This window comes from Pelodiscus sinensis, chromosome 9 (genome assembly GCF_052426305.1).
Source record: "Pelodiscus sinensis isolate ZL-2025 chromosome 9, ASM5242630v1, whole genome shotgun sequence".
NCBI classification, from domain to species: domain Eukaryota; kingdom Metazoa; phylum Chordata; order Testudines; family Trionychidae; genus Pelodiscus; species Pelodiscus sinensis.
In genome coordinates this window covers 41,551,803-41,575,105 of record NC_143060.1, presented here as the reverse complement: position 1 = coordinate 41,575,105, position 23,303 = coordinate 41,551,803, and the positions used below count along the sequence as shown (strand labels likewise).

Genomic DNA, 23,303 nt, shown 5'->3' with positions numbered 1-23,303 from the left:
CCCAGCTCCCACCATTCCACGCCGCTACTCACCTGTGTTGTTGCTCAGTGAGTAGCTGCTCCTCAAATGACAAAATCAAATTTAAATGTACTGCACAGGCACGCAGTTCAGAGAGGGCTCAAGAGCGACTCTTAGAACCCCTGAGATCAACCAGTAGATCGCGATCTACTGGTTGGTGACCACGGGTCTAGACAGTATTTGGTCCTGCCATGAAGGCAGGGGACTGGACTCTATGACCTCTCGAGGTCCCTTCCAGTCCTAGTATTCTATGATCTCTGCATCCCATCCTGAGATGCTGCGTACCTAGACAATATGGGGATAAACACCCTTATTATTGCGGTTTTTTTATTTTTATAGCCTCTCTAATCTCCCTTAGCATTTCACAGTCACCATCCTGGTCAGGTAGTCAGTAATACATCCCTACTGCTACATTCATATTACTATAACATGGAATTACTAACCATAAAAATCCTAAGGAAAAGTTTGATTCATTTATGATTTTTACTTCATGTCATTCTATGCTTTCTTTCACATACAGTGCAACTCTCTGGTATTACTTTGTTCCACTGATTATCCTCATTCCACCAAGTTTCTATGATGCCTATTATATCAATTAGGGCTGTCCATTAAACACACATTAACACTTGCAATTAACGCAGGGCAGAATTAATGCATTAATTTTTTAAACACATTAATCGCAGGTGTTTCCACAGTGCTGCCCCTTTCAAATGGGCAAAGCGGAGCGAAGCCAGGGTCAGCTGGAGTTCCCAGCTGACCCTGGTATCCATGTAGTGCTGCCCCTTTGAAACACCACCACAGCATTTCAAAGGGGCAGTGCAAGTGGAGCCCAGGATCAGCTGTGCGACGCTGCCCCTTTGAAACATCACCATGGCACTTCAAAGGAGCAGTGTCGCAGGAGCCCAGGATCAGCTGGAGTCCCCAGGTGACCCTGGGCTCTGTGCAGCGTGCTCAGCTGACCCTGGGATCCTCTTGGCAGTGTTTCAAAGGGGCAGCACTGCATGGAGCTCAGGGACATCTGGGGACTCCAGGAGTCAGCTGGAATCTTATTGTTTAACAGCACAAGTAATCACAATTATTTTTTTTGCTTAACAGCCCTAATATCAATATACTCATTCAAAACAAGGTACTCTACTTCACCCATCTATTTAGACTTCTAGTGTGAACATTTTTGGCTATCAACTGTATTTATGCAAAAGCAGTTTACTAAATAGGATAAAATGTTCCTTTGGCAAACAAATTGGGATTGTAGAAGAAAACATACAATACTCCTACATATCTGATTAGATTATACACTCAGACCTGATATACTCTTAAAAGTTAGCTTAAATGCACACCCCAAAGCACCATAGCCATGCTGATCTAAACCAAGTGTATATGCAGCTAGATCAACAGATTCTTCCAGCAACTTAGCAAAGCTGCACAAGGAGAGGCATTACCTACAGCAATGGAAAAACCTCTTCTGTCACTAAATAAAGCATCTACACCACAATGCTATAGCAGCATACCTACAGCAACGTAGCAGTACCACTGTAATGCCCATACTATAGTCAGGACCTTAGACATTACACTATGATAATGGGTGCTATAGAAAAGCCTCAAATATCTAACCTTTCAGAGGTTTATTCTAGAATGATACAGGGATGTGAACGTGTACATGTTTCACGGGTAAGCCTGGGCTTATCGGTTAACGTGCACGGTTACATGAAGCCTCCCTCCCTGCACTGCTGCCTCTATCACTAGAATGATACAACAGCTCAAACAACTCTTTCCTTGTGTTTACAGATTTTAATCTTTTTTCCTTTTTTTTTTTTAAAAAAGAAAAGACTTTAATTATCATAAGGTCCAGTACTGATAAGACATTGTTTTGAGGCCACTAGGACATTATATTGAAGAGATGACAATTCCCCCAAAACAGAAAAAAGCTGGTCACATCACTTACCCATAGTACTCAAAATCAGTCTAACAACAAGTATTTTGCAGCAGACTAGAATATTCTAATATTCATAACAGATGCCAACTATAGGGGCAGCAATATACCTATACCCACCATTCTCAACTTGGGGTCAGGGGACTTATGGGAACCTGCATATTATGTCTAAACAGATCCACATCACTATTCAAAACATTTTAGGCACCCACAAATGAACAAAGATTGAGAAAGTCATCTATGCTACACTGCATTTTAGCTTTGTCAAGTTTCCTCTGATGCAATACACAAAGCATTTTTTCTTTACAAGAAATGGCTTCACAAACACAAATGTTATTCCATGGTTTCTTCCTTGGCATAAACTCAGAACAACTGCAATACAGTTTATAGAAATTACATTAGAACAGCAAATTTATCCAAATCTAAATTTATGAAAGAATGAAAATGAAACGTCCAGTTCAGTCAGGGAAGATGTGGCCCACTTCTAGCAGCTGATGTAGAAGTGTGAAAACCAAGAGAGGAGAAACTGCTTTTGTAGTTGGCTAGCCATTCACAGTCTTTGTTTACTCCTAAATTTATAGTGTCAAATTTGGAAATGAATTGAAGCTCTGCAGTTTCTCTTTGAAGTCTGTTTTTGATGTTTTTTGTTGCAGGATGGCTACTTTTAAATCTGCTACTGTGTATCCAGGGAGACTGAAGTGTTCTCCTACATCAGCTGCTAGAAGTGGGCCACATCTTCCCTGACTGAATTGACCTCGTTATCTCTGGCCTCCCTCTTGATTGGTACTTCTTTCTTTTCATGTGCCTGTATATTTATGCCTGCTTCTAGAATTTCCACTACATGCATCTGACGAAGCGGGTCTTTGCCCACAAAAAACTTATGCTCCAATAAAAGTGTTAGTTTATAAGGTGCCACGGGACTACAAAATCCAAGTAATGGAAATCTAAAGAATTGATACACTGCATTGCTCCAAAAAGCGCTGAAGCAGCAACTCTTTTGATGAAAGCAAAGGATTTTACCAAATGTTTCAGTGAAATATTTAAAAATCATAGGAGGGTAACAGGAAAAAAAGAGCTCTGGATCTTTAGGTTACTACTTCAAGGTGCACTATAGAAAATTGAGTTTAAGTCTTAAAGTTTGTGAAGTGTCTGATCAAAATCAAAAGTTTAGAAAGCAAGGATCTACTACTGATACTAGCTGATAATTCTGTAACCAGTCTCTGTAGAACCCAAAATGAACACAAAGACTGAAATCTTTCATCATTAGGACAGTCCCTCTGTCAACAGATAAGAGGTGCAAAGAAATCTGCTATTGTTTCTACTCTGTCCTTTAAGGGAATAGATTTTTTCTATCTGCACTAGCGTAAAGTGAGCAATTTAAGCCAGCATCAATGTCACTGCATTTTTTTATTTCAATTTTTACTAATGAAGTCTTTCATTGATTCTTAAGCTTTCATCCTGTCTGTGTCTTGTCTAGCTTTCTGAGTATCACTTTATCTATTCCAGGATGTTTCAATGCCACTTACCAATACAAAGGGCACTCTGCTTCTGCCTTTTGGGTGTCAGTTTGTCAACACTGCCACCTTCCAAGATAAAGGATCCACGTGGCAGGTGAGGAGAGGGGAGGAGGAGGAGGAGGAGGACTGCAGCAATCTCTAAATGGTGCAGTGCACTCCAGAGCCACCACTACTCTGCCCTGAACCCAGAAACCACAACAGAGGAGACAAATCAAAAACACTTTTCATCAGTGTGAATAACTCATGAAAGAGAAACCCAAGAGACCTGTACTGGCTGCATGATTTTTAAATCTCATTTCTGGGGTCTGTAAGCAGGATGTGACACATCTTTCAATTCACAGCCTTCTCTAATCCAAAATAACCTCAACATGTAGAAAAGGACTCAGCCTAGCAGATTGCAATGTCAGGATAGGGAAACTTGCAGCCTCTTTATCACAAAGCCAACGTTGTAGGAAACGTTCTTCAATAATCCAAAAGCCTCATTCAAACCTTCTTATCAATCTAAGACACAGATTTGGGCCACTGCTAGCCGGGGAAAGGGGAAGTTTGAGATACTGAAGCTGGTGAAGGCAAGGTTGGGGAGAGGTGAATTGGTGCCTGACTTCTCCCCAGCTCACCCAGCCTCCATCAGTTTCAGGGACTTCCCCATGGGACATCTCTGCCTGCTGGCGTGTGTACGGGCGCGCATACACCCCCACCCCGAAGGCGGAAGAGCCGCCACCTGCCGCCCCAGCGGCTCAGCAGACGTGGCACTGGCAGCCGCCGGAGCCGCCCCCCAGGCCAGTACCTGTTACTCCAGATGCCGTAGAGCAGCTCCACGAAGGCGAAGGAGAGGTTGAGGCAGAGGAAGAAGAACAGGTTCCGCGAGGTCTTGTCGGACAGGATGGACCTAGGCACAGGGCACGGCGGTCACTCGCTGCCGGGGCCCGGCCCGGGGGCCGACAGCGCGTGCGGAGCCGCCCCTCCCCTCCGCAGCTGGCGAGGTGCCTTGGGCGCCGCTCCCGGCCCCGCCGCTCCCAGGCACAGCGCCCCCGCCCCCCTCAGCCGCCCCCGCCGCTCACCTGAACCAGCCCGAGACTTTGCTGGGCAGGTTGAACTTGGGCGGCTTGTACTCGTCATCCTTGATGGATAAAGGCAACATCTTGCCGGCCGGCGTCCCCGGAACAGAGCGGGGCAGGCTGGGAGCGGCGCGGCTGCAGCGCCCCTTCGCCGCGCCGGGATCCGCTTCCGGCCCTCACCTGCCCTGCGCCTGCGCAGGCGCCACGAGGGAAAGTGGGCGGGACCAGGAACCCTAGTTCCATGTTTGAAGGCGGGCGGAACTAGACAGGATGTGGAGCACGATTGGCAGGGCAGGGCGGGACGGTTGGCGAAGGAGGCCTGGGGTAGGCTGCCGGGGCTGTATGTCTGGATGCCGCGGTGCGATTGGCTGCGATGGGCGCCGGTTGCTAAGCTACGTCAGCCAGAGCCCGCTGAGCCGAAATGCCCGGGACCTGCCTGCCTCACCGAGTGACTTCGCCTTGACCGGCCCGTTGTCAAGACTCCTCTGCGGGACGCCCAGGCGTGCCTCCGCGCCAAACCGAACCACCCCTTAGTGCTGCGTCGCTTTGCGGCTGGCACAGCCCCGTGGCCACTGCAGCGTGAAGAGCCGCTCAGTAAAATGATTTGCCTGCACAGCACCATCTTTTGACAGGCGGGGAAGGAGGCAAGTGGGTCTCTCCTTCGTCCGCCGCCCCCCCCCCCCCCCCCCACACACACACCCACCCGCCTGGGGACGCCTTCCCGGCCGCAGTGTCGTTCGCTAGCCCGTTTCCATTCATTGCCACGGCGTTCTCAACGGCAGTCGAGCCCTAAACCCTTGCTTGAAAGATTAAGTTGTTACTAAATAAAACCTACGGAAGGTATCTTCACTGTTCGATAATGCCCTGCTGGGTAAAACAGTATTTGTATCAATGGGTGAATAAGCCAGCTAGCTGGGTTTCCTTTAATTTTCTGTCAAATGAACGTCACAAAATTACAGGATCTTACTTTTCTGTGCCACCTGCAACCTATAGAGAAATATTTGCATTTGAACCTAATGAAGAAGAGATTCAATCATGGAGACTGTTAGGCAAATTAGGGGAATTTAGTTTTATACATTCTCAGGTCCATTTCGAGGTGTACTCCCTCCCCCCATAGAACAGATGGGTACGAGCTCTAAAACTAACACATGCCAAAAAATCTGATTCTCTGTAATTATCAAAGCTTGCTTGATAGGGTTACCATATTTTAACTTTCTAAAAAGAGAGGGCGTGTATCTGTATCATTATCTGTTAACTGGATTAATGTGTTTGGATTAATGTGTTATCAAGCCGTTTGAAAGTAGGGATAACACAAACTATATTCGACCAGGATAAAGCGAGCTACAAATCCAAGCTTGATGGGAGGAAGAGTGTTTTCATCAGCAGGAAGTACTATGTCACAGAAAGGGGAGGTAGTTCAGGCTTGATCCAGCCCTTTTGCTGGGATGAAGAGGGTTTTTCTATCAGTGCTGTTGATTGAAAAATACAACCAATGCAAGCTGAGTTTACAAAGAATGTGCAGACTTATTATGTTTGTTTAAAAAAAATCTCCATTCTTCCTTATGTAAATCAAGGCTTAGACAAATAAACTGCCTGGCTCACGGTCTCCAGCATTCTAGGTAAGGATACAATAATGTGCAATAATATGGAAATTTCACTGATGATATGAAGTGGCTGTTTGAATTATTTTATTTGGTTATTTTATACAACAAACTTCAGAAAATGAATGCTGATTATTAGAATGAGTGAGGAGATACTGTCTAGGCAGAGAAACAGCATCAGAAGAATTATTTCTTAACCAAGAGGGTTAAAACAGCATTTTGTGACCTTTTTGGAATTTTTATTTTATTTTTAGTTTGAGGCAATATTCTTTACAAAAGGTATTTTGAGACTCTGAATGGGGGTAAAGCCCCATACAATTGCAGTGGAATTTTATATCCAACTTTGCTGCATTGTCCAGCATATTCATACATGATGCATCATGATACTAACTCTAATGTAATATATTAAATAGAGATGAACTTATATTATCCTTATTTATAATTTACAGCCAACTATATGCCATTAAGTAAACACAAATGTACAGAAACCCAGAATTTTAAAATAACAAATTGCACTTGTTTGCATTTTCAAGGTACAGTACTTTTAAAATATTAACTAGTTATCTTCACAACAATCTTGATAAGTATCATAACACCTGTTTTGAAAATAGAGAATCTGCACATGTATCAGTTGATGGGAGACCATTTTGAGATACTGTACCTATGGGCTGATAAGTTCTGAGAAGCTGTAGGTCTTATAGATTTCATTAGGCATTACACTTCCAAAAGTTAAGCACAATGTTGTCTCAAGTTGATCACCCGCAATCTGAGGCAGCCAAAATCAGTGGTTTTGTTTTGAAAATTATGTGATTTCCTCTGAGGCCACACAAAACCAGAACCTAAGCATGGAGGTCCTGACTGCCTATCCTATGTTCAGATTATTAGTGTGTGCTGTAAATATACAGACTTTCCAATCTGCATTTCTATTAAAGTTTATATAACCTAAAATAAGTTATTTTGAAAAATTGTTCTTGTTAAGCTTTGAGGCTAGGAGAAGCAATGGGCTTAAATTACACCATGGGAAGAACAGGTTGGATATTAGGAAAAACTTCCTATCAACATAGATAAGCAAAAATTGCCTAGGGACATTGTGGACTAACAGGGATAATAAGTTTTTAAGAACATGTTAGACAAACGCCTGTCAGAAATGGTCTAGTTATTATGCAATCCTACCTTGAAAGCAAGAGACTAGACTAGATTACTATTGAGGTTTCTTCCAGTCCTGTGATTCTATGCTTATCTTTCATCCAAAATGTATGAAATGCTCATTCTGATTGGCAAGCATGGAAAATGCCATCTCTGCAGTTCATAGATATCTCATAAAGTGCTCACCCTTATTGTGCTATGCACAATTCAAACAGAGAGCAGAACTTAAGAACAAACCCAAATAGCTTAATATTTAAAAATAGATCAAGAGGGGAAGTATTTCCTTTTCTATAAAATGAGTGTGCCATAAAATAGAGAGATTAAGGCCCCAGTCCTGCAATGACCTACAGACAGGGAGACCCCAGATCTTTCACTGGCACAAGTGATTTGTCCACTGTCATGTGGGAAATCTGTGACAGAAGTATGACGTGAACCTGGATCCCCTGGACCACAATCTAGTGTCTTAAGTACAAGATGATCCTTCTTCTCTGCCCTTCTGCTTTTGCTACCATCCTGTCTATTCCCTTGCCCTGAAACTTATTGACATATCCCACCCCACCTAACCTGCCTTCAGATGAAATAGAAAAAATCGTAAAACCAACTGATCACCGTGTATGCTTCCCCTTAAACCTCTAAATCAGCCAATAAACATGGGAGAAAGAGAAAATGAAAAGTATGTGCTGGAAAAACAGAAAAATCATCACCTGGACCAGCTGTGATTATTGTAGCCTACAATGTACTCTAATGTGATCTTGTGGATAGGGAACATTGGACTGAGATTGAGGCTACCTGAGTTCTGTTCACAGCTCTGCATGTCTGATCTGATGTTTGATTTTGGGCAGGTCATTTCATCTTTCTGTACCTCTGTTTTTCTTTCCACACTTTTAACTATCTTGTTTATTTAGATAGGAAGCTTGCCAAGGCTATCCGGCACAATGGGGCCTGGTGTTGTTTGAGACCTGTAAGAGTTACCGTAACACAAATAAATAATACAGCTTGAATCTCTCTAAACTGGGACTCTTTGATCCAACAGGACCATGGATGTTCCTGGATCAGAGAGTCCCATCAGCTGGGAGTCCAGCTGGGCAGGCAGCAGGGGTACTGGTGTCCGGCAGCCCTGCTGGTCTGGTTGCAGTGGAGGAGGGCTAGCAGTAGTGAGGCCAGGTGGGAGTGGCAGTCCTGCTGGGACCAGGAGCCAGCAGAGGGGCCAGGAGCCTTACTGGGCTGGCAGCAGTGGTGCTGGCAGCCCTGACAGGGCTGGGAGCCCAGCAGTGACCTCCCCTTGGTATGGCAAACTCCCTCATTCGAGGCCAGTCAGGTCCCGAGGATGCTAGATCAGAGAGGTCTAACTTGTATTGCAAGGAGCAGTTAAAAATGCTTGAAGTAAAACTTTTTTCTTTTTAACACACTGGTTTAGGAATGCATTTTTTAGGATCAAGAAAACCAACGGAAACTCTTTAGCTGAACAGATTCATAGTAGCAAAGACTGTATACAGGAACAGATTCATAGTAGCAAAGACTGTATACATTCATCAGTTGTAAAGATGAATATACATACACACGCATGATTGTTACAGGATCTTGGTTGGGCAGAGGGCAAATGCCTGATCAAAAATCACATAATTCCTTTCACTTCCAACAGATCTATTGCCACGCAGAATTGATTTCACCTAATCAGCACCATTCTTTAAAATAAATCAAAATAAACTGAAACAATGAGACAATAATGAGGTAGGTGCATTTTTCAAACAAAGTCTGACTTTACTAAATTGTTTCATGCTAATATTTTTTAAACTGGTCAGTATATTGTGTAATTAATTAAGTGGTTGCATATATTGTATCTAGAATAAAGTTTACAGGTATTTTATTTCCAATCATTTTTCTAGGGGTTTAAAAAAGAAGGATCATGATATGTCATCAATTTGGCATTGTGACAAACTGATTATGTGACTAAGTTGTGTGCTTGCTTTTCTGTGTATGCATAAAATGAATGGAAGAACCTTGAAATACAGGATTTTCTTTTTAAATTGAATTATATATTAAAATAACCACCAATAATGCACTATATTGTAGAATATAGAGATGTAAAAGAGCTAACTGGGCATGTCAAACATCTCCCTTCCACTTGCTCATTCCTTGTCACATTTTCTTGTGTTTTATCAAACTATGTTAATTGACTCATCCCACACTTTGCCTTTGAATGTTCTTGTTATCAAGTCAAAGGTTGGTTCATAGATCCCCATGATGATGTGATTCCTATCTAGGCTTTATTTGCTTTCTTGTAGCATACCCAAGAATGTGCTCAGTGTGCCTGTGATAATGGAATTCACTGTCATAGTTGTCCTTGCCGACTTCAGCCCAATGCCTGATATAGGAAGGAGAAGCTCTGCAAAAGTTACAGACTAGTAATAAGAAGAAATTAACCCAGCCACATACTCTCCCTCTTTCCCTTCACAATGCAAACATGGCTTAGTCTTTCCCATCTTAAATAAACAAATAAGCCCACAACTCACTGGTTGACACCACTTTTTTCTCCAGATCTTACCCCCATCTCCCTAAGATCACTGATGTAGTATTTGCTGTAGCTATCTGGAACTCTTTTCCAGTGAAATCCTAAACCTTCTCCAATTAAGCTTCCACTTCTTGCACACAATGGAAACCACTCTTACTGAAGTCTTTAATGGCTTCCTCTCAGAACTAGTACTGCATCCTCATTCTCCTTGACCTCTGAGATGGTTTCAACACATATTGCTTTCCCTCAAATCTGTCCTCTCTTGGCTTCCATATTTGTGTCCTCTCCTCTTCCTTTCCTCTCTCTATTGCACCTCCTACCTCTCTGATTGCTCCATCAGCATGTACTTCAGAGGATCCTCATCTTCTCTCCCCTTCCATGTTTCTGTGGGGATTTGCACAGGTCTTTGGTCTCTCTTCTCATCTTCCTTCACGATTTATCTCTCTGTAATCTCACCTGAAAACACAAATGCAGCTACTTTCTGACATCTTTGTTGATGTCCAGCCAGCAGCCCAAATTCAACATGGCTAAAAAAGAGAGCTCTTACTTTTCTCACCAAAACCCCTCTCTGCTACCTTCTTTCTTTTTCACTGGAAACACTACCACCATCCTACCTTCACTTGGACCCATAATCTGATTATCATCTTCAGATCAGACTTCTTTCTAGGTCCTCCAATCCAGGCTATGTCTAATCTTGCAAATTCTTTCTACATAAAATCTCTAATACAGGCAGTCCCCAGGTTACGTACAAGATAGGGACTATAGGTTTGTTCTTAAGTTCAATTTGTATGTAAGTCGGGACTGGCTCCAGATTCAGCTGCTGCCACTGAAACTGACCAGGGGCTGACTACAGGAAGTCGGAGGCAGAGTTGCTCTGCCCCCAGCTTCCTGGAATCAGCCTGATCAGTTTCAACAGCTGCTGAATCTGGAGCCTGGGACAGAACAGCTGGGACCAACCCGGCAGCACCCCAGCTGCTCTACCCGAGGTGTCCCGCAACAAAAGCCTGGTCTGCTGGGGAGGGTTCCGCTGCTTGGGCGGCTTTGCTCCCGGGCAAACGAGCAAAGTTCCCGGGCAAACAAGCGGCTTTGCTGGACCCCCCCAGCAGACCAGGGAGACCGGGAGAAGCTTTTCTCACCCCGGAGGACCTGCCGCCCGTGAGCTCCGGGGCGAGAAAAGCCCCGTTCATAAGTGCGGATCCGACGTAAGTCGGGGACTGCCTGTACATGGCCTTTCCTATCCATCTACACAGTTAAAACTTTCATCCAGCCTCTCATCTCACAAAATGATTACTGCAACTTTCTTTTGTCTGGCCTTAACAAATGCAGTCTTGTCTGCTCATAGCCTTTCAGAATGAGGCTACAAATACTATTTTCTGAGTCCATCGCTTGGCCCAGCAGTTCCCAACTGCCGGGCCACAGTGGCTCTGAGGGCTGGGGTACATCACCCAGAGCCTACCCTCCCTGCAGCTGATGGGAGAGGCATGTCCTGCCCCAACTTTCAGCCAACCAGAGCCCAGCAGGGGCAGATGTCTCCTCTTGGATACAAAAGAGCAGTATTTTGCATAGCAGGAAGGCCACATGAAGCCCTGCATGGCAGCCTTAGAGCAGCTGCTACCCAGACAGCAGCACTCAGCTGGCAACTGGGAGGCAGCGCACAGCTAGGTGAGGGGTGCGGAGCTAGTGCTGGGGGACTCTGCAGGTGGGGGAACTATTAGAGGAGGGGGGCTAGCACTTGAGAACTATGGGGATGAGGTTAATATTGGGGCGTGGGGGCTGGCACGGGGGGGCTCAGAGCAGTTAGATGCAGTGGGGCTCCGGAAACAGGAGGCTGACACTGGGGAGTCTGGTGGGGGCTATCAGGAGCTGGCACTGAGGAATATGGGATGACGGGCTGTCACTGGGGGCCCCTGAGGGCATGAGGCTGGCACTGGGGGATTGGGTGCAGGGCACTGTAGGATTAGTGGCTGCTACAGGGGCTAGTGGAGGGGTGGGGACTTCTGGGGGGGCTCAGGTATACCCCTTCCTCAGCCCCCAGAGTTCCCCTGCAAACAGCCAGCTTTGGCTACAGCAGCAGCCCACCATGTAGCAACTGCCAGAGCTAAAGCTGGATGTTTACAGCGGCTCTAGGAGCCAGGACTTTTGGCATTATATGCATAACAAATATGCAGATAAAATGTGGCTGGTCTGCCTAAAATTTGTAAATGGGTTTGTTGGTCCTCAGTATAAAAAAAGGTTGGGAACCACTAGCTTGGACCTTGTCACTATTTGCATCCCCATTAGGTTTCCCCTCATTTCTCTTGCACTAAATATTCATTACTTGTTTTCACTTCTGAGGTCCATTACAACATATCTCCATCTTCTCTATCATCTCATCTGGTACTGAGAGGTTAACCCTTGACTCCAATCAGCCTATGATGCAAGCTTCTATCACCCACTTGTTAAATTTCAAAATAAGCATCTTTGTGCTTTCTCCCATGCTAATCCTCATACTTGGGAGGAACTGTCTCCCGTTAGGGTACTCCCCACCATGCCTCAGTGACCCACTGGCTACATCTAGACTGGCATGATTTTCCGCAAATGCTTTTAACGGAAAAGTTTTCCCGTTAAAAGCATTTGCGGAAAAGAGCGTCTAGATTGGCACGGACACTTTTCCACAAAAGCACTTTTTGTGGAAAAGCGTCCGTGCCAATCTAGACGCAGTTTTGCGCAAGAAAGCCTGATCGCCATTTTCGTGATCGGGGCTTTTTTGCGCAAAACAATACTGCATTGTCTACACTGGTCCTCTTGCGCAAAAGCATTTGTGCAACAGGGCTTTTGCCCGAATGGGAGTAACATAGTATTTCCGCAAGAACACTGACAATCTTACATGAGATCATCAGTGTTCTTGCGGAAATTCAAGCGGCCAGTGTAGACAGCTGGCAAGTTTTTCCACAAAAGCAGGTGCTTTTGTGGAAAAACTTGCCAGTCTAGACACAGCCACTGCCTGTCTTCATCTAGCCCATCTCAGGGCAAGCTGCAGTCTGTACAGGCCACTCATCACCAGCACAGGGTGTATATCTGCTTCCCCGGGCTGTGTTGCTGCCAGCCTCCAAGCCCCAGGCCCTACAGCCAGGGAGCACCTTGGCCAGCACTCCTCTAGCCCTGCCTGGCCACCCCAATACCATTCTCCCTCCTGAGAGCATCCTGCTTCTTCCACTACCAGCTCTTCACAGCTCAACCCCTCCCCTAGGGGGCTGTTCTTCTTTATATAGCCCCCAGCTGGGCTCTCATTAGCCCTAACAGCCTCAGCTGGATCTTTGCTTTCAGCCCCTGCTCTGGGCCTCAGTTCTGCCCTTAAAAGGCCAGTGCAGGGCAGGCACTCTGTCACACCTTCACAAACACACTTTATTGTTTCTCCTTCAAAACTCTCCGGTGTCATGATACCTATAAATAACTTGACAATGGTTTGGCTGGCATGCTGATACTACTGTCTATCATGCCAATACTTACTCATTATTTCCTTGTACTCCCTAATCTGTCTCTCAGCTGTCTCTTATTTTATATTTAGATTGTAAGGTCTTTGAGGCAGGGACTGTTTTTTTGTTCTCTGTTTGTACAGAGCCCATCACAATAGATTGCTGAACCATGGTTAGGGCTCTTAGATGTTATGATAATAACAATAATAATAATAAACCAAACTTCTTGCTGCCTCCTGTCCTGCATGGCAGAATCTCTAAAGATTGATTTTCCCTGCCATTCTCCTATAAAAATGGACAACTGTTTAATGATTTAGTAAGCAGAGTCAGGAAACAGTACAGTGGATGAGGAGAAAGAAGTGGACAAAACTGAGCACTGAGATCTCTGAAGAAATGTCAAGCCTTGAAGAGGCATAGAGACCTCCGACTCCTTTATCCCAGGGCTACGTCTAAACTGGCATGATTTTCCGCAAATGCTTTTAACGGAAAAATTTTCCATTAAAAGCGTTTGCGGAAAAGAGCGTCTAGATTGGCACGGACGCTTTTCCGCAAAAAGTACTTTTGCAGAAATGCGTCCGTGCCAATCTAGACGCACTTTTCCGCAAAAAAGCCCCAATTGCCATTTTCACGATCTGGGCTTTTTTGCGGAAAACAAATCTGAGCTGTCTACACTGGCCCTTTTGTGCAAAAGGACTTTTGCCCGAACGGGAGCAGCATAGTATTTCTGCAAGAAGCACTGATTTCTTACATGAGATCGTCAGTGTTCTTGCGGAAAGTCAAGTGACCAGTGTAGACAGCTGGCAAGCAGCTGCTTTTGCGGGAAAAACTTGCCAGTCTAGACACAGCCCTTAGTGTTAATTTCTTCCAGTAAATTTGGGACAGGTTAGTACAGTTTGCTTATAACTATGCTGTACCCACTGAAATCATAAACAAAGGACTCTGGAATGGTTAATCCAGGATTTTTCATTAGAATTAAAATTCACTTATACAATTATTTAGGTTTATAGACTCTTTGGGTCAGAGACTGTCATTTACTAAGCTTGTAAAGCTCCAGCAAAATGAGCCCCAAACTTGTTTGGCCTCTGCAATCTATCTTAATATAAATGTTTAGTGATGCAAGGAGGAGGTGGTGAGAATGGGCAGGAGGTGACATTTGAGTGAGGTTTTAAGTGGGAAGGAGGAGGAGCAGATGTTCCTTGATTCTACTCTCACTATTCTTAGCATAAGCCCCACCTGGTAGAGTTAACATGCATGAGCTATGGAGTAGACTTTGTATTGGATTCATGATACATCTTGAATAGTAATAGAGATGATATATCTTGGTTTTGCTACCACACATGCATCTACTGCCTCAGGCAGCTATATTGCTTCACCTTGGGTAACAGCCCTATATCTTTCATTTAGGTCATCATTGTGTAGCACACTTTTCTGGAAAAAATGCCCCTTTGATCCTCTTTCAATCATCTGCTGTTTTTCAGAGGGTGATCTCTTAGGCAACAGTACTTGTAGATTAACTCATGGTGGACCTGCCATACAAGTGTAAATTCCTGAATAGTTTTACAGACTAAGAGTTATCTCATGTTTCACAGAATGATCATACAAATAACATTTTTAATGAGCATCTCAGACTATTTGATAGTTATTTTTATACAAATAATAATAATGCTGTCTGTTGCAGGAGCATGCAGAGGCCCCGTAAAGAATTATTAATTTTTTACTCGGGCAAAACTCCAGTTGACTTTAATGGGGAATTTTGCTTGAGTATGAACTGAATGAGGTCTATGTTAATTTTATATTGAATTGACCAATAAGTAGGTTGATGAATTTTCTCTTCCTATTTCCATGTTTATTAACAAAGATGTCATCACATCTGTAAGCTACCAGGAAGAGTTATGGGAATCCGACTACTTCACTTTTCTTCTGTGGTGATCCTTGTCCTACTCCTTGTAGCAGGTGCTTTAATGGCTTTGCTTCCTAACATTAAAGATGACAAAATGCCCAATTTGCAAAGAGAATCAAAATCCCAGAGCCAATCTGCCTTGGATTCATTTACTCTTGTTATGCAGACATACAATAGAACTGATTTATTGCTGAAGCTCTTAAATCATTATCAAGCCATCCCCCATCTACATAAAGTGATCGTTGTGTGGAATAATGTTGGCGAGAAGATACCAGAGGAAATGTGGAATTCCCTGGGACCCCATCCCGTACCTGTTATCTTCAAAGTGCAGACAGTGAATCGCATGAGGAACAGACTCCAGATCTTCCATGAACTGGAAACAAAAGGTAATAAATGCCTCAATCTTATAGGTAGCATTGTTGCTAACAGTGTTATTTTCACTTTTCAGGACACTTCCCATTTTACCTATCACTCAAAACAACTGTATATTTTATCATTATGGGAAAAATCCCACAAACCAAGTGGATCCAGAAATCTCTGAATCTAACTGATGTTGAGCAATTCAACTTAGCAGAAAACAGTGGCAGGGAAGATGTAAGCAGGACACATGGGCTGTGTCTAGACTGGCCAGTTTTTCCGGAAAATCAGCCGCTTTTCCGGAAAAACTTGCAAACTGTCTACACCGGCCACTTGAATTTCTGCAAAAGCACTGACTTCCTACTGTAAGAAATCAGTGCTTCTTGCGGAAATACTATGCTGCTCCTGTTCGGGCAAAAGTCCTTTTGCGCAAAGCTTTTGCACAAAAGGGCCAGTGAAGACAGCTCAGATTTGTTTTACGCAAAAAAGCCCCGATCACGAAAATGGCAATCGGGGCTTTTTTGCGGAAAAGCGCGTCTAGATTGGCACGGACGCTTTTCCACAAAAAGTGCTTTTGCGGAAAAGCGTCCGTGCCAATCTAGACGCTCTTTTCCGCAAATACTTTTAATGGAAAACTTTTCAGTTAAAAGCATTTGCGGAAAATCATGCCAGTCTAGACGTAGCCATGGAGATCCTGTAACATGGATGTTAAGTTACAGCAGCCCAGAGACTGTATTAAAAACACTGGATGGATAAGGGAATGGAGGGAGAGCACACACTGTACTCATGGAAATGTGGCTGCTATCTCGGTTGTTTTCTTCCAGGCAAAGGTGACTAGATTAGGGATGTTAAATATGGGTTAATTGACTAGTCAATTAACCTCATTAATTTTTATTGGTTAGTCAACTATTCTGTAATATCCTGCGGCGGGGCCAGCAGCCAGTATGCTCCAGCACCATTCCAAATAAGCTCCTTGCCACTCTGCACTGCTAGCTCTGTATCAGAGGCAGCAGTGTGGGATGCCAGGTGGGAGCTGGCCCATGAGGGGAGCCAGTTTAAAAACCAGCTTCCCTCGTGGACCTGTTGCCTGTTGCCCCGCATTGCTGCCTCTGATACAAAGCCATCAGTGCAGGGTGGCAGCAGCCCTTGTCCAGGGGAGGTCTGAGCTCCTGGACCCGCATGAGTCAGGACTAAGCTGGGCTGCCTGCCTGCCCGCCCAGCTCCTAATATGCTTTAAATGCAGAGCCACAGCAGGGCTAGGTCCTGGACCCATCGCAAGCCAGGACTGAGCCAGGCTGCTGGCCAGCCTGTTAAAAAATGTACTCCCAGGGTGGCGGGGGGAGTGAAATGCGTATAATCTATAGCATTAACCTATAAGTTTTTGCTTATCAGTTAATCGACTACCCTATTACATTCCTAGACTAAATAAATTAGCCTTCCAACCACCACAGACAGGGGTTGCTGCCAGACTAGCCTGCGTTCATGGTGTCCAGCTTGGGCTGCTGTGGACAGAGACTGCTTTGCGGCAGCCTCTTCAGACATCTTCATTCCCCGCAAGCAATCTCTGTCCACAGGGAGCTCGGACCCTTGTGGACAGGGGCTGCTGCCACCCTACCTCTGTATCAGAGGCAGCAGCATGGGGCTGTATGCACCAGTCTGCATGGGGAGCTAGTTTTTAAACTGGCTCCACTTGTGGACTAGTTCCTGACTGGTACCCTACACTGGGGAAGGCAGGAGGCTCCCTAGGGCTATGTCTAGACTGCAAGCCTCTTTCGAAAGAGGCTTTTTCGAAAGATACTTTTGAAAAAGCCTCTTTCGAAAAAGAGCATCTAGACTGCAAGCGGAACTTTCGAAAAAGCAAGCCACTTTTTCGAAAGGCAGTCTGGACGCTCTCTTTTGAAAAACCCCTGTTTGCATTCAAGAACGCCTTTTTTCGAAAGAGCACTTTTTACCACCGTCGAAAGGCTACTTTTTCGGAAAAAAACCCTGAGTCTGGACACAGCCTAGGAGTGGGGCCGGAGCACACTGGCTGCTGGCCTCTCACCCGAGGACTATCAAATAGTCATCCAACCAATAAGAATTCATGTGGTTACATGACTGTTCAATTACCTGACATCTAACAACATCCCTAGAGATAGCAAGAGAAACCGAGGTGAATGAATGCCTGTGATTTCTGAAGTGTCAGGGAACTGATTTGAGCTAGATCCAGTTAATCCCTGCAGTTAATTGCATCCCATGCTGCAGAGGAATCCCAGATCCCAGGTCACTGGATCTGAAGCAATGGGTTTTATCCTGCACTTAATAAGAAGGGATTTTTGTGTGTATAATATGCTAATTTTGCTTGTCTAGATTCCAGAGAAGTGGTATGGAAATATTTATGTCTTGGTGTTTCCTTGATATTAAGAAATAATTCTGTGGAATATCATGGAATCCATCCCACAAAGTGGACAGAGCTCATTGGTCAAAGCATGAAGGGGCATACAAATGTTTAGTATATCTGGCATGTAAATAACTTGTGATGCTAGCCACAAAAGTGCCATGCAAACCGGGGATGTGAATGGTTAACCCTTCATGGACCCTCTTCCCGCCTATCCCCATTTAATCAGTTTATCGATTTAAACATAAAGTTTAGCTGGTTAACTAATTAAATGGGATTTTACATCCCTAATGCAAATACCTGTTCTCACTTTCAGATAATATTGTAAAAAATAAGCAGCAGCATTCTCTCCCATAAATGTAAACAAATTTGTTTTAGCAATTGGCTGAACAAGAAGTAGGACTAAGTGGACTTATAGGCACTGAAGTTTTACGTTGTTTTGTTTGAGTGCAGTTATGTAACATAAAAACCCTTAGATTTGTAAATTACACTTTCACGATAAAGTTGTTATACTATATTATGTGTATGAGATGAACTGAAAAATACTATATCTTATCATGTTACAGTTCAAATATTTGTAATAAAATAACAATATACACTGTATTCTGTGTTGTAACAGAAATCAGTATTTGAAAATATTTAATACATTTTAATTGGTATTCTATTGTTTAATAGTATGATTAATCAAAATTGATTTTAATCACGATTAATTTTGAGTAAATTGCACGAGTTAACTGCTATTAATTGACAGCCCTATTAAAAAGCTATTAGGACAGCAACCTGATCTTCAATTAGTAAAGTCTGTTGTATTTTTTCCCAACCCCTGCACAGCTGTTCAGCTATGCTACACAACTTTTAAAGCTACAGTGATAGTTTATGATTAATAACAGCAAAAACATCCTAAACATTATGTTTGGTTTAGGTCAATTAATCATCTGCTGCAATTTCAAAGTTAAACATTCTTTTTCACTCTAATATTAGTATGTAAGTATACTTTTTCAGCCCAGTACCTGTTGATTTAGCTGTGAAGCTAATTCTAATGTTTATAGAGTTGTCTAGCTAGCTTGTCATTGTATATAGCACAGGTATATTCTCACGGTTATCACTTAATGATTTTAATGTTTTTACATGTATTACACAATTAAAATGTCTCCCCCTCCTTTCAGCTGTTTTAATGATGGATGATGACACACTGGTTAGTGCCTATGATCTTGCATTTGCCTTCTCTGTTTGGCAGGTAATGTTTGTATATTACATCCAGCGTATTTATAAGGGAGTATATATTAATTTTACTAAATGGAAAAATTAAATCAGCTTATTGTTGGTATTCCTCGGACATGGTGATATTATCTGTCACATGGACCATCAACTAAATTCTAAAGGGCAAGAGGTGCTGAAGAACAGTATTTTAATGATAGAAAATGATATGTTTTTACCATTCCTCTGCTTAAAAAGCAAATTACCAAGTCACAGATATCAGAAAACCTAATTGGTTAAATGCAGCAGAGAAAATTTAATTTTATCAGGAATCTCTGCAGCAGAAATCACTGGTAATATTTCTCTTTACTGTGTAGAGATTATCTGTAGGCTTATTTTTTATCTCAAACACATGAATGCAAATTAACTTCAGCCAGATGCTACTTGGCAATGTATGATGTGGTATGAAGCACAGTGTTTATACAGGTCATTTTGTATTAACTTGCAACAAAATCTCCATGTGGTTCAGGCCAGCAAACCATACAGCTGATTATATTATCTGAATCTTTGATAGCAATTGATTTGCACCTCTAACTCTAATAGCCTCAGAAGGAATACTTTATATAAGAGGTTTTGTACTGCTGTATTGATTCACTTTTTGACTCTAGTGCAGAACTTTTATTTTGCTCCCTCTTGATTTTTCTTACAGCAATTTCAAGATCAAATAGTGGGATTTGTTCCTAGAAAGCATGTTTCCACTCCTTCAGGTATTTACAGTTATGGCAGCTTTGAACTGCAGACCTCTGGATTTGGAAATGGGGATCAGTATTCCATGATTCTCATAGGAGCAGCATTCTTCCACAGTGGATACCTAGAACTCTTTCAAAAGCAGCCTGATGCTGTTCGTGCTTTGATAGATGAAACTCAAAACTGTGATGATATTGTCATGAATTTTTTAGTGGCAAAGCATACTGGAAAGCCTTCAGGAGTGTTTGTGAAGCCTGTTGACATAAGGAATTTAGAAAAAGAGACTAACAGTGGCTATTCTGGAATGTGGCACCGAGCAGAGCACTTGCTCCAAAGATCTTACTGTCTAAATAAATTGGTTAATATTTATGACAGCATGCCCTTAAAATATTCTAACATTATGATTTCCCAGTTTGGTTTCCCTAATTATGCCAATCACAAGACTAAAATGTGAGCGTGTATAAGAGGTATCAAACAGTGAACTCAAGTCAGCATAAAATAAATTAAATTCTGGTGGAATTACTCCAGCTTGGCCTCCTTTACACATAATCTCTGAATTTTGCCCTCAGTATTTTCCCTCAGTGTAAGTTATTTTGCAAGTTTAAAAAATAGTATATGCAGTGTTCACTTGTCATAAAATCACCTGAATCTCTTAATACTTGAAATGATGCTATTGTCAATATTATAGGGGCAGATCTTCAAAGGCATCTGCAAAAAAATGTGCAGTCCCTTGGTGCACAAATATAAAGAGCATAAACTCTATTTCTTTAGAATATATTTACCTAGTCAAATGATATTTTGGCATATTTGTGTTAAGTATATTTTGAGACTTCTATGTTTCTCAAAAATTCCTACTGAAAACTTTTAATTGCTACACTGATCTATTTCCCATGGTATTAGATTTGGTTATAAAACTCTACAAAGCTTGCATGCTAACTATTGTTCTTCAGCATGAAGTTTTCCTAATGTTCCAATCAAAGCATAAGCCTAAAAAAGTCATGGAACAAAGCACAGTCTCAGTATCAAACAACTCTAGGAGCTTCACCTACAACAGCAGCCACTGCTGAGTTCTGGACCATATTACTGATATTGCCTTTTTCCTATCATAACTTTGCCCCCAGTCACTGGGGTGCTGCTCCAATTGAAAGGAACTTGGGTTAACTTAGGAAAGATAGTGAATATGCAAAACATATATAATAAGAAATATAACTTATGTTACCACATATGAAGCCAAAAGAGATACGTGCCATATTTGCTGCTTACTATGGACTTTAAAACTTACTCTTATTTCAGTGTTTTGCATAAACAGTAGAACCTCAGAGTTACAAACACTTTGGGAATGGAAGTTGTTCATAACTCTGATGTTTTCATAACTGAACAAAATGTTATGGTTGTTCTTTCAAAAGTTTACAACTTAACATAGTTTTAATATAGCTTTGAAATTTTGTTATGCAGAAGAAAAATGCTGCTTTCCCTTGTTTTTTTAGTAGTTTAACACTAAAGTATTTGTTTTTGTTTTCTCTGCTGCTGCCTAATTGTGTACTTCTAATTCCAAATGAGGTATGTGGTTGACTGGTCTGTTTGTAACTCTGAGATTTTACTGTACATTATGTCAGAGAAGTGTGCCTGAAAACCAACTCATATTTTTAAAAGAATGTTTTAAGTACAGTTCTTGGTTTAGCTTCAGATAGATTTTATGTCTGTCTAGCTATTTTACATCTGAACCTGAAGGTATATTTTGTAAGTGTACAGGTCTACTTTTTATTTTCTTTTACTGTTTGAATTGAATATACTCTATTTTTGTTTCCTTCACCTCTGTTTTCAACTGGCAAAGCTAATAAAAGTCTATGATAAAAATAAAATGTCTTGTCATCAATGGAGACTTTAGGAAATACATGGTAGGCTACATGCCTGCATTGGCAAGGACTGGACTAGGTGACTTGTTGGATCTTTTCAGTCTCCGAATTCTCTGGCTATACCTACATTAAATGAACCTGTTACCATCGGTTGTTGTCAGCTTGGGACCACTGAAAATATTTTAAATGTTAGAATACAAGGATAAAACCATTACAAAAATATTCTTGACATAATCTATGGCAAGGCCCAGATTATTGGGCCTTGATGGAACCAAATCTCAATTGTAGAGTTGGAAGAAAGGAGGTCATTGAGTCCCCCCCCCATACGAGCAAAGGCCTACAAGGCACCATTGGGAGTGGAACCCAGGATCTCGTTTCCTAGGCAGGTGCTTTAGCCAGCTAAGCTATGGTGCCCTTCTCAGTTCTAGAAAGGAGTTAGTATCATCTACACTAACAGCAAAAATTGTTCTTAGTAGTAGTTAAAAGAGGATCTGTGGCAGGCAAACATTGTCAGGAATAGTGATAGAAATGTAGCCGTGTTAGTCTGGTGTAGCTGAAACAAAATGCAGGACTATGTACCACTTTAAAGACTAACAAGATGGTTTATTAGATGATGAGATTTCGTGGGCCAGACCCACTTCCTCAGATCAAATAGTGGAAGAAAATTGTCACAACCATATATACCAAAGGATACAATTTTAAAAAAGAACACATATGAAAAGGACAAATCAAATTTCAGAACAGAAGGGTGATGGGGGGGGGGGGGAAGGTAAATGTCTGTGAGCTCATGATATTAGAGGTGATAATTGGGGAAGCTATCTTTGTAATGGGTAAGATAACTAGATGCTTTATTCAAACTCAGGTGTAAAGTGTCAAATTTTAGCATGAATAACAGTTCAGAGGATTCTCTTTCAAGTGCAGTCTTAAAAAGTTTTTGAAGCAGGATGCAGGTAATTAAGTCACTGAGACAATGTCCTTTCTGGTTGAAATGGCAAACTGTTTTTTCTTTGTGATCCTGTCTAATATCTGTTTTGTGGGCATTGATCCTTTGGCGAAGTGTCTGAGACGTTTGTCCAATGTACATAGCAGACGGACACTTTTGGCACATGATAGCATAAATTATATTTCTGGATGCACAGGAATATGTATTCTTGATCTTATAACTCACTTGGTTAGGTCCAATAATGGTATCAGCTGAGTGAATATGTGGACAAAGCTGGCAACGGGGTTTGTTGCAAGGGAAGGTACCAGGGTTGGTATTAGTGTGATATGTCCTGTGGTTGTTGGTAAGAATCATCTTGAGGTTAGGTGGTTGAATATAGGAGACTATGGGTCTGTCTCCCAGAGCCTATTGGAGTTTAGTATCCTGTTCCAGTATAGGCTGTAGTTTATTGATAATGTGTTGGACAGGTTTAAGTTGGGGGCTGTAGTGCTACATAGTCCTGTATATTGTCAGGAATGATTCACTTACCTTTAAAGACCCCAGGATTCTGGCAGCTTTAGTTTCCAGATAAGTTTTGTGACTAATCATTTGATAGGAGGAAAGATATGTCTCATTGCTAAGTCAGAAAGACTACAGGTGAGAGAATAACTTCTCAGACCTGCCAGTGAAGCAACAGCTGTAGCAGTTTA

The 23,303-nt window shown here is 42.5% G+C and overlaps 2 protein-coding genes across 4 annotated transcripts in view; one reads left to right on the top strand and one right to left on the bottom strand.

Moving 5' to 3' along the window:
• Nucleotides 1-4,731, bottom strand: part of SLC30A7 (solute carrier family 30 member 7) — a 53,828-nt gene extending 49,097 nt beyond the window's left edge. Inside the window, exons 1-2 of the mRNA XM_075936615.2 lie at nt 4,527-4,731; nt 4,253-4,354 (exon numbers count right to left, since the gene is read on the bottom strand). Coding sequence (XP_075792730.1) covers nt 4,253-4,354; nt 4,527-4,606 — 182 coding nt within the window. The 5' untranslated portion in view covers nt 4,607-4,731. The remainder of the gene's footprint in view (nt 1-4,252; nt 4,355-4,526) is intronic.
• Nucleotides 4,732-4,819: 88 nt separating this feature from the next.
• Nucleotides 4,820-21,677, top strand: EXTL2 (exostosin like glycosyltransferase 2). 3 transcript variants are annotated; one of them, XM_075936617.2, is made up of 6 exons: nt 4,820-5,167; nt 6,098-6,142; nt 8,913-9,001; nt 15,096-15,523; nt 19,038-19,108; nt 19,778-21,677. In XM_075936617.2, exons 3-6 carry the CDS (start codon nt 8,997-8,999, stop codon nt 20,267-20,269), a joined length of 996 nt encoding a protein of 331 aa, XP_075792732.2. In that variant the 5' UTR covers nt 4,820-5,167; nt 6,098-6,142; nt 8,913-8,996; the 3' UTR covers nt 20,270-21,677. The 3 variants fall into 3 exon arrangements, with proteins under 3 accessions (XP_075792732.2, XP_025038742.3, XP_089636673.1); XM_025182957.3 differs by lacking the exon at nt 6,098-6,142; XM_089780547.1 differs by lacking the exon at nt 4,820-5,167 and having other exon boundaries at nt 5,258-6,142.
• The last annotated feature ends 1,626 nt before the right edge of the window (nt 21,678-23,303 follow it).